This window comes from Haematobia irritans, chromosome 3, assembly GCF_050003625.1.
Source record: "Haematobia irritans isolate KBUSLIRL chromosome 3, ASM5000362v1, whole genome shotgun sequence".
Taxonomy (NCBI): domain Eukaryota; kingdom Metazoa; phylum Arthropoda; class Insecta; order Diptera; family Muscidae; genus Haematobia; species Haematobia irritans.
The window spans coordinates 101,917,311-101,932,150 of record NC_134399.1 but is presented as its reverse complement, the minus strand read 5'-3'; the positions used below and the strand labels follow the sequence as shown (position 1 = coordinate 101,932,150).

Genomic DNA, 14,840 nt, shown 5'->3' with positions numbered 1-14,840 from the left:
TTACGGTCATTCAAAATCATTTTGTGGATGTTTTTGATGTTTTCGTCGGTAACCACCTCTTTCGGGCGTCCACTGCGTTCACCGTCCTCCGTGCTCATTTCACCACACTTGAATTTTGCATACCAATCAATTATTGTTGATTTCCCTGGGGCAGAGTCCGGAAACTCATTATCAAGCCAAGTTTTTGCTTCCACCGTATTTTTTCCCTTCAGAAAACAGTATTTTTATCAAAACACGAAATTCCTTTTTTTCCATTTTTTCACAATAACAAAAGTTGCTTCACAAAAGACGCTCTATCTCACAAACTAATTGACTTACAGACGTCAAATTTTGACACGAATCATTGGAAGCTTGGTACTATATGAAAATAATATGCATTTAATACTAGCTACGCCATCTATGTGTCAGACCGGGGACTTATCAGCCAACTTGTTACATTGTGTTAGTATATGGTCGCTTACAACCATGCCAAAAGTGGTCCATATCGGTCCATAGTTATATATATATCCCCAAGATAAACCGATCCTTAGATTTTACTTCTTCCAGCATAAGCAAATTTCTTTTGATCTTTCTAAAATTTTGTACTAATCACACAAAATTTGGACCATATAAGTTCATAATAGTATATAGCTCCCATATAAACCGACCGCGCAAAAATTCATGCCGGTCAAGAACTGACTTATGTAGGTTTTTAACCTGCCTTTTTTGTCGAATATATACCACGTATGGACTAACTTCCAATTTATAAGACGATGTTATGGAGTTCTAAGATACCTTGCCATCGACAAGTATTACCGCAACCCAAGTAATTCGATTGTGGAAATTCGCCCAGTAAAAACTCTCATTATCAAAAAATTTTGGAGGTAGCTTAGTTCAAAACTGGTAACAAATTACTATCAAATGGAAATCTTGTTTACTTTCGCGGAAAGTACGTAGCATTACCAACACTCATAGACAAAATCATGAACGGCGTGCTCATTTCATAACGATTCGTTCATGAAAGTGAAACAACACACATGTGGTGTCAAATGGAGAAAAGGCGGTGTCAATCTGACAACGATTAAATGATACCATGCATTGTCAAAACAACAACCAGCGTCCATGATCTGAAAACAATTTAACAAAAAAGAGTATATACGGCCGTAAGTTCGGCCAGGCCGAAGCTTATGTACCCTCCACCATGGATGGCGTAGAAACTTCTACTGAAGACTGTCATCCACAATCGAATTACTTGGGTTGCGGTAACACTTGCCGATGGCAAGGTATCTTAAAACTTCCTAACACCGTCTTCTAAATTGTAAGTTAATCCATACGGGGTATATATTAAACTAAAAAAGGCCAATTAAATACGATATAATTAAGTTTGACAAAATTGTTTATAGATATAAAATTTTGACAAAAGTTTCTATAAAAATAAAATTTCGACAACATTTTCTATAGAAGTATAATTTGGGCAAAATTTTCTATAGAAATAAAATTTTGACAAAATTTTTTATAGAAATAAAATTTTGACAAAAATTTTTATAGAAATAAAATTTTGACAAAATTTTCTATAAAAATAAAATTTTGACAAAATTTTCTATAGAAATAAATTTTTGACAACATTTTCTATAGAACAAAAGTTTTTAACAAAATTTTCTATAGAAATAAAATTTTGACAAAATTTTCTATAGAAATAAATTTTTGACAACATTTTCTATAGAACAAAAGTTTTTAACAAAATTTTCTATAGAAATAAAATTTTGACAAAATTTTCTATGGAAATAAAATTTTGGTAGATTATTTTTGGCTCGAGTGGCAACCATGATTATGAACCGATATGGACCAATTTTTGTGTGATTGGGGATCGGCTATATATAAGTATAGACAGATATGGACCAATTTTGGCATGGTTATTAGCGGCCATATACTAACACCACGTTCCTAATTTCAACCGGATCGGATGAATTTTGCTTCTCCAAGAGGCTCCGGAGATCAAATCTGGGGAACGGTTTATATGGGGACTATATATAATTATGGACCGATATGGACCAATTTTTGCATCGTTGTTAGATAATAACACCACGTACCAAATTTCAACCGGATCGGATTAATTTTGCTCCTCCAAAAGGCTCCGGAGGACAAATCTGGGGACTCGGTTTATATGGGGACTATATATAATTATGGACCGATGTGGACCAAGTTTTGCACAGTTGTTAGAAACCATGCACTTACACCATGTACCGGATCGGATGAAATTTGCTTCTCTTAGAGGGCTATATATAATTATGGAGGCTCCGCAAGCCAAATCTGGGGGCACAGTTGTTAGAGACCATATACTTACACCATGTACCAAATTTCAGCCAGATCGGATGAAATTTGCTTCTCTTAGAGGCTCCGCTAGCCAAATCTTGGGATCGGTTTATATGGGGGCTATATATAATTATGGACCGATGTGGACTAATTTTTGCATGTTTGTTAAAGACCATATACTAGTACTATGTACCAAATTTCAGCCAGATCGGATAAAATTTGCTTCTCTTAGGGGCTCTGCAAGCCAAATCTGGGGGTCGGTTTATATGGGGGCTATATATAATTATATACCGGTGAGGACCAATTTTTGCACAGTTGTTAGAAACCATGTACTTACACCATGTACCAAATTTCAATCGGATCGGATGAATTTTGCTTCTCTTAGAGGCTCCGCAAGCCAAATCTGGGGATCGGTTTATATGGGGGCTATATAATTATGGACCGATGTGGACCAATTTTCGCACAGTTGTTAGAGACCATATACTTACACCATGTACCAAATTTCAGCCAGATCGGATGAAATGTGCTTCTCTTAGAGGCTCCGCAAGCCAAATCTTGGGATCGGTTTATATGGGGGCTATATATAATTATGGACCGATGTGGACCAATTTTTGCATGTTTGTTAAAGACCATATACTAGTACTATGTACCAAATTTCAGCCAGATTGGTTAAAATTTGCTTCTCTTAGAGACTCCGGAAGCCAAATCTGGGGATCGGTTTATATGGGGGCTATATATAATTATGGACCGATTTGGATCAATTTTTTCAAGGTTGTGAGAGACCATATACAAACACCATGTACCAAATTTCAACCGTATCGGATGAATTTTGCTCCTCCAAGAGTATCCGCAAGCCAAATCTGAGCGTCGGTTTATATGGGGGCTATACGTAAAAATGGTCCGATATGGCCCATTTTCAATACCATCCGACCTACGTCAATAACAACTACTTGTGCCAAGTTTCAAGTCGATAGCTTGTTTCGTTCGGAAGACGGACGGACATGAGTAGATCGACTCAGAATTTCACCACGACCCAGAATATATATATATATATATATATATATATATATATATATATATATATATATATATATATATATATATATATATATATATATATATATATATATATATATATATATATATATATATATATATATATATATATATATATATATATATATATATATATATATATATATATATATATATATATATATATATATATATATATATATATATATATATATATATATATATATATATATATATATATACTTTATGGGGTCTTAGAGCAATATTTCGATGTGTTACAAACGGAATGACAAAGTTAATATACCCCCCATCCTATGGTGGAGGGTATAAAAAGTTTTCCCCTACTGTCTCGAACCTGTGTTGTCTGCACACTACTTTTTCTTTTTTCAATACTTTTTCACTTTGGTCAATACCGTAGTAATTTTTAGTACTTCTGCGTAAACTAGAACCAAAATTTAAAGAAAATTTTAATGAAATTTTGCCCGAAAATTCAAAAACTTTGGAGAATAATTAATTTTTACCAGTAAAAAAGGAATGTTGGAAAAAATTTGTGTAGTATAAAAATATCTCTATTCTCTATGCTCTACTACAATAAAATTGTTTATTTGTAAATAAAAACTTAGTAATGCACATTGTATCTGTTATTTGTGCAAAACAATAAAAAATGAAATTTTGAAAAAATGTGCTATGCAGATGTTCTTTTTTACCATTTTGCATATTATATATTTTTTGGAGGAATATCGAATCCTGTTTTTATTTCATATGGTGGAAGAAGAGGTAAAACTAGCATATCCTGGTTTTATCGTTTGTTTTGACTGCTTTTTGCTGGATCAGAATTTTTGACCATTTTCCTTCTCAGCGTCCGAGAGAAATGGAAAAGCGGCCAAAATGGCACTACGAAGACCTCTTTCGCTCGTGAAATAGGTCAGTTTCAGCTCAAAGACATTTGAATTTATATTGACACAAGAAAATTCGAAAAATGCTATGCTGTTTCTTTTGAGCAAACCAGACAAATGCTGAATTGAAAATGATGTATTTTAAAATGTAAATTGGAAAGAGATGAGATGAAAGGATCGACATGCTGCTGACGGGTACTTGAAATAAATCGCGTGCACCAATTCTCTCATCTCTTTCCAATTTTAATGTTTGGAACAAGATAATTAAACGAATGATGCTAGGATTTGATGGCGAACGATCTGAATGTGATGAATTTAAAAGAATTCGCGCGCACATTGGAAAGCAACATAGAAACATTTATTCGCGAGATACCAAGTTGTTGGAAAAAGTATGTCAAAATTGGACTAAGCTGATGGACCATTTGAGGCGCAGCCGCGGTTAACATTTGCAAGAAATAGTCTTCAAACATTAAATTATATGGACCGTATTGTTGATTTAAATAAAGATTTTATGCATTTTTTTGAATTTTATGTGTTTGTTTTTTAATTCGTTTTGTTTTGTTATTGTTGGTTTGTTCTTCATTCATATTTGTTGTTTGATCTCAGCTTAAAACCATTGCGTTGACTAAACTACAAGAGTAGCTTAACCAACAGAGGAAAATAATGTTGGTCAAATTTATTTGGGCAAAGCCCTATAGACTGCAAGATGGTTGGATGGACGCACGTTTCGGAATTACCACATTCCTCATCAGCAACCTCTACTTGCAGCAAAACTATCAACCAATTATCAGAACCACGGAAGCCACCGTGGTGCAATGGTTAGCATGCCCGCCTTGCATACACAAGGTCGTGGGTTCGATTCCTGCTACGACCGAACACCAAAAACTTTTTCAGCGGTGGATTATCCCACCTCTGTAATGCTGGTGTCATTTCTGAGGGTTTCAAAGCTTCTCTAAGTGGTTTCACTGGAATGTGGAACGCCGTTCAGACTCGGCTATAAAAAGGAGGTCCCTTGTCATTGAGCTTAACATGGAATCGGGCAGCACTCAGTGATAAGAGAGAAGTTCACCACTGTGGTATCACAATGGACTGAATATTCTAAGTGAGCCTGATACATCGGGTAGTTTAGTCAACGCAATGGTTTTAACAACAAATATTTTCTTATAACTCTTAAAAAATCACCGATTACTTGTTTAATTTTGGAAGGAACGTAAAGGAATGGCCCGATCATAACCAAACTTTGCAAATTTGTTAGTTTTGGTCCAATACAAGGTTTGTTGCCTTCGTACGATATCTCCTTCTAAATTTGTTCATTTGTTGTATGAGGTCGCAGCGTTTTGCATTATCAACATTCGCCGTGAACTAACTATTTTCATACCACAATGATAGCTAAGCTTTACTTCCGTTGTTTCGGCATACTGGTTGACTAATGTATCAACAAGCAATAGATGCAATGTGTCATTAAGAGTAAGTGTTTCACCTTCTGCTTTTCACATATAAAAAGCACACACAATTTGTTTAGGTAAAGACATAATCAAAGCAGCTTTTTATTTCGATTTTCACATCTATCATACGATTAGAATGTATACCTTTCATTTGGCGAGCATAAATTTGGATATTGGCGATTTCTTCCGGTCCTACAGCCTTGACCACCAATATTGCAATCCGTGTAGATAGGTCGATTGAACATATTCGTATAAGCAAAGTTACAAGCAATCAGAAAAGTTCGATAGTTATTGCCTGAGGTATTATATGTGGAAATGGCACAACCAATGCGTACATTATTTTCCAACATCATAGCAGTAAAATGACCAATATGTCTGATAGAAAAAAAAAATTTAATTTAAAATTAATTTGGAATAATTTTTTGCAGATCTTACCTGCCACTTGGATGATTACGATATCTTCGAATGAAATCAATATTCGCCAATTGATGTTCATTATACCATGCATTTAGAGAAGTAGCCGTTTGCTGTCGAACATTAAGATTACCAAAATAGCCTTGCCATGCCAGATTTTGTCCTGAATTGGGGAATACAGCAGTGGCATGACAATCATGTTGCATTCGACATTGTCTCACATTGTATTCAGCCAAACGTGCCAATTCGTTATCCCAGGACACAGTGCCCATGCGACAAGCGGGTCTATATTACTACCTCCGGCTATGAAATTTCTTTTTGCATTGAAATCTGAGACAATGAAATTTCTTAAGTTGTTATCGATTGGCACTCTAGCCGGCCGTATACAAGAGCGATCAAATTGCTATAGAAAATTTAAATGGAGTGGAAAATATTAGACTGAGATATTGAATTTTTCTCAAAGTAATTAATTTTATTTTTTTGTAAAATTAAAAAAAATATTATTCCAAATCAATTTCAACCTTCAATATAATACCCTCTCGAGAAAAAAACTTGTGCCTTCTCGAAATATTTCAAATAGTCCTCCTTCGGTATAGCCATTAGAAATAGGAAAGTGCCTCCAACCGAGCATGTTCTCCGAACAAATCGACGATTTTTCCATCGGGTGAAAAGGTTTTATACCCTGAAAAGGTTTTATACCCTCCACCATAGGATGGGGGTATACTAATTTGGTCATTCCTTTTGTAACACATCGAAATATTGGCATCAGTCACCATGAAGTATATACATTCTGGGTCTTGGGGAAATTCCGAGTCGATGTTCTTCCGTCCATCCATCTGTTGAGGTATGACTACCTTCCTTTCAGCGTTGCCAATTTAGCGTTTCTTATCATCTTTTTTTGACATATTTCCAAAACCTTGCTGCCAGAATAAGATTTTCTAGATATTGCAAAGCTCAATCCAAACATACACAATAATTATCTCAGTGATTTTTAATAAAAATAAGTATATACGGCCGTGAGTTCGGCCAGGCCGAATCTTATGTACCCTCCACCATGGATTGCATAGAAACTTGTACTAAAGACTGTCATCCACAATCGAATTACTTGGGTTGTGGTATCTTACAACTTCTTAACATCGTTTTCTAAATTGTGAATTAGTCCACACGTGGTAGAGAGCCAGAATTGAAATATGGGGGTCGCTTATATGGGGGCTATATACATTTATGAACTTGATATAGACCAATTTTTGTGTGATTGGGGATCGATTTATCTGAGGGCTATATATAACAATAGACCGATATGGATCTAGTTAGGCATGGTTGTTAACGGCCACATACTAGAACAATGTACCAAATTTCAACTGACTCGGATGAAATTTGCGCCTCCAAGAGGTTCCAAAACCTCGGGATGGGTTTATATGGGGGCTATATATAATTATGGACCGATTTCGACCAATTTTTGCATGGGTGTTTGAGGCCATATATTAACACCACGTACCAAATTTCAACTGAATCAGATGAATATTGGTCTTCCAAGAGGCTCCGGAGGTCAAATCTGGTGATCGGTTTATATGGGGCTATATATAATTATGCACCGATGTGGACCAATTTTTGCATGGTCATTAGCGACCATATACTAACACCATGTACCAAATTTCAGGCGGATCGGATGAAATTTGCTTCTCTTAGAGGCTCCACAAGCCAAATCGGGGGATCGGTTTATATGGGGGCTATATATAATTATGGACCGATGTGGACCAATTTTTGCATAGTTGTCAGAGATCATATGCTGACACCATGTACCAAATTTCAGCTGGATCGGATGAAATTTGCTTCTCTTAGAGTCCCCGCAAGCCAAATTTGGGGGTCCGTTTATATGGGGGCTATACGTAAAAGTGGACCGATATGGCCCATTGGCAATACCATCTGACTTACATCAATAACAACTACTTGTGCCAAGTTTCAAGTCGATAGCTTGTTTCGTTCGGAAGTTTGCGTGATTTCAACAGACGGATGGACGGACATGTTCGACTCAGAATTTCACCACGACCCAGAATATATATACTTTATGGGGTCTTAGAGCAATATTTCGATGTGTTACAAACGGAATGACAAAGTTAATATACCCCCATCCTATGGTGGAGGGTATTAAGAAAATTAAGCGGTTTTTTCTAAGTTTTTGAGAAGATCTATCGGGGTTTGGTAAAACAATTATAGCAACTCTGGCTCCATATAAACCCACAAAGTTCATCTGATCTGATAGAATTTGTACTTGGCGTTAGTATCTGCCTTCTAACAACCCCATACAAACCGATCCTTATATTTGCTTTCCCAAATCATAGTAGACACATGGTGTCTGTGGCAATAATGAAGAGGGTAGCCCCTCAAGCAGAGAAGAAATATGATCACCCCAAAAATGTTTTAAGAGCAAAATGTTATTTTTGGAAAGTGTCCGCATTGAAACCCTAGGCAGATAAATATTTCGGCTATTTTCTAACGCACAATGGCTACCAAAATCTCTAGATTTGAATCCGACTTTTGGGCATTTTGGGAGAGTAAAGTTGACACTCAAAACGGCGCACATTGGGGTTTTTGATACCAAAAATGGGAATTAATTGAAAAATGAAATTTAGGAGAACCGAAAAAATTTTTATAGTCGGTAAAAGTACACAAAATTCCACATCACTAGCGCAAAAATTGTGTCTTTGACAAGTACCGTTGTGTCACTATATATGTTTGAAGTTGGAGTTATTTTACGTTTTCCTTGCGTGCGATATAAATGTAAATTATTGGTGTCTTAAAAATTAGTTTTGAGTGTTTTCTAAAGCGATAATTAAAAAAATAATAATGGAACCTTCATCCTCAGGTTAATAAGATTATTTTTGTGTTTTTTATTTTTATATTTGACTTGTATTATTATATGAAATTTAGTTTCGCTCGTAAGTCTTTAAATTAGAGGATTTCGAGAAATATGTCGACAAATAGTTGTGAATAAAGCCAAATTAAGTAAAAAAGTTTATTTTTTCTAAAACAATAAACTCTTTTGAAAGCATAGATGAAAAAGTTGTCTGCACTTTTTTGCACATTTCGAAATGAAATGGAAATACATTTTTCAACCCCTGGTACTATATGTCCCCAACTGTTCACAAATATTTATTACTTGGAGCAGAAATAATTAACCACGCTTTACTTCCAATTGGACAGTTGTCGGAAGAAGCGCAAGAAGCTAGAAACAAAAAATTTTAGAGAGCATTTTTTGCGAAAATGTTCTATGGAAAAGTCAAATGAAGAGATATTTAAAAGACTGTTAATTAACATACTTCGGATCCAGTTATATCAGAAATGAGAAATTAAAAGAGAAGAAACCCCACAATTTGCCTATGGAAGCAATTCAAATGTTGATATTTGAGTCAAATCTTGATGGTGATCAAAATGCCAGTGTTGATGATAATGATACATATAGTAATTTTCTGACGATGATGATAATAATTGTTAAGAATCAGATCAAAAAGCAGATATTCATTCTCTTTTTTTTTTGTTGCAAATTAACTAATGGAAAACAAATAAAATGTGGACTAAAAACTATTTAAAATTTGATTGGTTTTATGTCTTTTAGTGAATTTGGCCGAAAAAAGTTAAAACTATAAACAGGGAAAGCTACTTCGAATTAATTCCCACTTTTGACATCAAAAACCCCACTGTGCGGCGTTTTCACGAGAGCTAGCCAATCCTGGGGTCAAATCACCGAATTCGTCATCGAGTTCTGTTTCGTATAGAGAAAAATTTCGATCGTAGTAAATTTTTGGATCACCGCATTCGATCGTAATTTATTTTGTCTACTACTTTTTTTACTTTGCTGTAAACTTATGGTAATAAGAAATCGGAAGCGAAAGAGAATTTTAAAATAAGTTTTTGTGATCAAAATACGTTATTTCTGTGAAATATAATTGTTGTTGTGTGTTAAAATATATGTGCAAAAATATTTTATGAATCGGATACAGAGGATGAGTACATTAAGTGGCATTAATAAGGAAAAATATTCGTCCTTTAGCATTGCCTGAAGTAGAGTGATTCTATTTTGAAGTGAAGTGCTTTTAATTAATTGTGTTTTTAACATCCATAGATTTAAAAGACGTTTTCGTCTGCCAAAAGAAGCTTTAATATAAATATTTTCTTGAAAAAATAAGTTTTTTTGAAGCGGCTACTGAGCATTCCTTTCTTTTATCCGTTTTCCTAAAAATAGAATAATACTTACATTTTCACCCACTTCTTTTTTTTTTGTTTACCTTTTTCCGCTCAAAAATCACTACGTACTTCGTTTTCGATAGCATGCAACCTGTCGTGTTCAACTTCGAGTAGAAACAATTCGATAACGACTGCGGTGATCTTCGTAAACTATATTACGATGATGAAGTACTCGATTTCGACTGTGGTAATTTGGCCCCTGAACAAATTTAAACAGATTCTAAAATTTGATGTTGTTTTGGCATCTTAGTTATATGTACTAAATCGGTTTAAATTTAGATCTAACTCCCATATACATATATTTTTTGCCCGATATGCTCGTTATTGCCTTTGAGGCCAGAGTTGCCACTCTAGCTACCAAAATTTTGAGAAAACTTTACCAAAAAATTACCAAACACAAAAATCTTACTTTTATTTTCATAGACACTTTTATCAAAATTTAATTTCTATAGAAAATTTTGTCAAAATTTTATTTCTATACAAAATTTTGTCAAAATTCAATTTCTATAGAAAATGTTGTCAAAATTTTATTTCTAACATATAGGTAATTTTGTCAAAACTTTATTTCTATTGAAAATGTTGTCAAAATTTTAGTCCTATAGAAAATGTTGTCAACATTTAATTTTGATAGAAAATTTTGTCAAAATTTTAATTATCTAGAAAATTTTGTAAAAATATTACTTCTATAGACAATTTTGTCAACATTTTATTTCTATAGAAAATTTTGTCAGCATTTTATTTCTATAGAAAATTTTGTCAATGTTTTGTTTCTATAGAAATTTTTTTCTAATTTTTATTTCTATAGAAAATTTTGGCAAAGTTTTATTTCTATAGAAATTTTTTTTTAATATTTTATTTTTATAGAAAATGTATTCCTATAGAAAATTTTGTCAAAGTTTTATTTCTATAGAACATTTTGTCAAATTTTTATTTCTATAGAAAATGTTGGCAAAGTTTTATTTTTATAGACATTTTTTTTTTTTAAATTTTATTATCTATAGAAAAATATGTCAAAATTTTATATCTATAGAAAATTTTGTCAAAATATTATTTCTATAGAAAATGTTATGAAAAACTTTATTTCTATAGAAAATGTTATAAAAATTTTTATTTCTATAGCAAATTTTGTCAAAATAGAAATTTTGCCAAAATTTTATTTCTATAGAAAAATTTTTTCAAAATTTTATTTCTATAGAAAATTTTGTCAAAATTTTATTTCCATAGAAAATTTTGTCAACATTTTATTTCCATAGAAAATTTTACTTCTATTCTCTAGAAAATTTTGTCAAAATTTTATTTCTATAGAAAATGTTGTCAAAATTTTGCATTGACTAAACTACAAGTGTAGCTTAACCAACAGAGGAAAAGTATGCTTGTCAAATTTATTTCTGCAAAGCCCTATAGACTGCAAGATGGTCTATAGGGCTATAGAAAATTTAGTCAAAATTTTAATTATCTAGAAAATTTTGTCAAAGTTTTATTTCTATAGACAATTTTGTAAAAATTTTATTTCTATAGAAAATTTTGTCAGCATTTAATTCTTATAGAAAATTTTGTCAAAATTTTATTTCTATAGAAATTTTTTTCAAAATTTTATTTCTATAGGAAATTTTGTTAAAATTTTATTTCTATAGAAAATTGTATCAACATTTTATTTCTATAGAAAATTTTATCAACATTTTAGTTCTATAAAAAATTCGGTCACAATTTTATTTCTTTAGAAAATGTTATGAAAATTTTTATTTCTATAGAAAATTTGGTCAAAATATTACTTTTTTACAAAATTTTGTCAAGATTTTATTTCTAAAAACTTTTAATTTCATTTCTCTAGAAATTTTTTTCAAAATTTTATTTCTATAGAAAAAATTTTATTTCAAAATTTCTATATCAAATTTTGTTAAACTTTTATTTCTATAGATGATTTTGTCAAAATTTTATTTTTATAGAAATTTTTGTTAAACTTTTATTTCTATAGAAGATTTTGTCAAAATTTTATTTCTATAGAACATTTTGTCAAAATTTTATTTCTATAGAAAATTTTGTCAAAATTTTATTTCTATATAAAATTTTGTCAAAAGTTTATTTCTATAGAAAATTTTGTCAAAATTTTATTCTATAGAAAATTTTTTCAAAATTTTATTTCTATAGAAAATTTATGAGGTTCGTACCTTTTAGTTGGAGAGGAATATTTTGCAAAATCAAGCAAAACCGTGCGTCTGGGTCCATTTAGCGATGTCCGTCCATATGTGAACATATAAGTTGTAATCAAAGTCTAGCTCAACTAAACATGTGAAAAAAGTATGTGTTTTGGCTCAGAATCTCTCCTTAATGATTTTGTGTATAGATCGGTCCAGATTTAGTTATAACACCCCCATATACTATTCCCCCGAAAATTTCTTGTAAGTTCTCAGAAGATAAAGTTTCACGTTGATTTGCTTCAAATGTTGCCTCAAAATTTGTGCTAAATGAGTTTAACCTTTGGTGGCAGCCCACTTTAATATGCCTTGCTCTATATCAATGAAATTTAAATCAAAACTTTGTTGGAATTTGTTGAAGAAACAATTGTCGTTTGTGAAAAAAAATAGATTATTTTTAAAAGATTTCCGAAAGCTTTCTACACATATATATTTTGAGAAAAATGTTTTCATTAATGCATATCAAGTCTCGCCTTATGGCCATAACGAAATTGCATCAAATACGCTGCTATACTAGCCCTGCCATCAATCAAATGATTCAAATACAGCATACGGACATCTGTGCAGATCCGCCTTCCCGTGGTTTGGTTTTGGGTGTCTATGCCAATGAAGAAGATAAAAATGATCCAGGAGTTTTGAGTCCATCCGCTTGGCGTTATAATGTCCAGAAAACAGCTGGACATCTTTTGGAAGTTTTAAGGATGTCAGGTCCCATGCCAAAGATAGGTGAGGCTCGCCTCCTCTTTGCTCAGGAGACGGAGAAAATTCCCTATTATTCCGCCGTGGCCATGGTGGGTTTGGGCAAAGAATGTTTGGGGTTTAACCCCTACGAAATTTTGGATGAACAAAAAGAAGCCATACGAAGATCTGTGGCCAAGGCATGTATGGCTTTGGCTCTATTGGATACCGAACGCATAGAAGTGGACAATTGTGGGCATTCCGAATCGGCAGCTGAGGGAGCTGCTCTGGGTGTATGGGCTTATCAAGAGCTAAAGGATCCAAAAAAACGTATTACCATACCCGCCCTGGATTTATATACCCACAAGGATGAAGTCTGCGATATAGAAGGCTGGCGTATTGGATTGCAAAAGGCTGCAGCACAAAATTTGGCTCGCCAATTGCAAGAAATGCCCTCGAATATCCTAACGCCTACAGCATTTGCCCAGAATGTGGTGGAAGTGTTGTGCAAATCGGGTGTTAATGTCGAAGTCAAAGTAGAAGGATGGGCAGAGAGTCAAATGATGAATGCTTTTCTGTCGGTGGGTAAAGCTTCGTGTGAACCTCCCATCTTTTTGGAGCTCAGCTATTATGGAACTTCAGCAGAGGAAAGGCCTATCGTTATGGTGGGTCAAGGTCTAACCTATGATTGTGGCGGTCTGTGTCTAAAGCCCAAGCAAGAGTTATTCGAAATGAGGGGAGATGTGACTGGGGCAGCTGTTGTAGTGGCTACTTGTAGGGCCATAGCTAATTTGAGACTACCGGTGAGTATTCCTAAATTCAATGGAGAGGGATTTTCCTTCTAATTTGTGTCAAATAACCAGGTCAATATACGAGGTCTTATTCCTGTATGTGAAAATGCCATTGGCTGCAATGCTTTTCGTCCTGGAGACATTGTGAAAACCATGAATGGTAAACATATAAAAATTCAAGGTACTGACCATGAAGATGTTTTAGTCCTTGCCGATACCCTGGTGTATGCACAAAATTTCTGTCCAAAGACAATTATATCGGTGGGCACTACATCAGGCAGCATGCATCAGGCCTTGGGCGATGCTGCCTGTGGAGTTTTTACAAATTCCGAAATTCTATGGCAACAAATCAAACATGCCAGCATGCATACCGGAGATCGTGTTTGGCGGTTTCCCTTATGGTCGTACTATACCACTCAGGTAACTTCGGGCATGTCATCAGATGTCCAGAATAAGGGCTTGGGTAGCGGGGGACATCCGTGTAAGGCGGCTGCTTTCTTAAGGGAATTTGTACCATGTGGCCAATGGATGCATATTGTAAGTCGCTTTTTTATTTCGTTTATTTATCTGAAAATTCAAATGTATGCTCCACATTTAGGATGCCACCAATGTTATGATGTCGAATGGTCGTAATTTTGAATATTTAAGGCCTGGTATGGCTGGTCGACCTACTCGTACTCTGATTGAATTTATTGCTCAGGGTATTTGCAGAGATACAGCTCCAAAACAACCACGAAAAGGAAAATAGAAGCGACGTGCTTGTGAAACAGGAGAACTAGTGTTTTTTTTAATTAGATATTTTTTGTGTAATTTATTGATCCATAATCCAAATTATTTGTTGAATTTAAA

General features: G+C 33.8%; 2 protein-coding genes across 2 annotated transcripts; one reads left to right on the top strand and one right to left on the bottom strand.

The window, feature by feature from the left end:
- Positions 1 to 5,772: 5,772 nt before the first annotated feature.
- On the bottom strand, positions 5,773 to 6,498 carry LOC142228415 (venom allergen-1-like). Its single transcript, XM_075298846.1, has 2 exons — positions 6,104 to 6,498; positions 5,773 to 6,043 (listed from the first exon to the last, which is right to left on the bottom strand). Exons 1-2 carry the CDS (start codon positions 6,352 to 6,354, stop codon positions 5,800 to 5,802), a joined length of 495 nt encoding a protein of 164 aa, XP_075154961.1. The 5' UTR covers positions 6,355 to 6,498; the 3' UTR covers positions 5,773 to 5,799.
- Positions 6,499 to 12,873: 6,375 nt separating this feature from the next.
- Positions 12,874 to 14,840, top strand: LOC142228413 (cytosol aminopeptidase-like). Its single transcript, XM_075298844.1, has 3 exons — positions 12,874 to 14,003; positions 14,064 to 14,528; positions 14,590 to 14,840. Exons 1-3 carry the CDS (start codon positions 12,966 to 12,968, stop codon positions 14,737 to 14,739), a joined length of 1,653 nt encoding a protein of 550 aa, XP_075154959.1. The 5' UTR covers positions 12,874 to 12,965; the 3' UTR covers positions 14,740 to 14,840.

Bases quoted from the DNA above. Each gene is read 5' to 3' on its own strand.
- LOC142228415 (XM_075298846.1), bottom strand. From the start codon at position 6,354: ATGGGCACTGTGTCCTGGGATAACGAATTGGCACGTTTGGCTGAATAC. The intron at 6,044-6,103 runs GTAAGATCTGCA...TTTTTCTATCAG, and splicing joins CGTAATCATCCAAGTGGCAG to ACATATTGGTCATTTTACTG.
- LOC142228413 (XM_075298844.1), top strand. From the start codon at position 12,966: ATGTTTTCATTAATGCATATCAAGTCTCGCCTTATGGCCATAACGAAA. The intron at 14,004-14,063 runs GTGAGTATTCCT...TCAAATAACCAG, and splicing joins TAGCTAATTTGAGACTACCG to GTCAATATACGAGGTCTTAT. The intron at 14,529-14,589 runs GTAAGTCGCTTT...CTCCACATTTAG, and splicing joins GTGGCCAATGGATGCATATT to GATGCCACCAATGTTATGAT.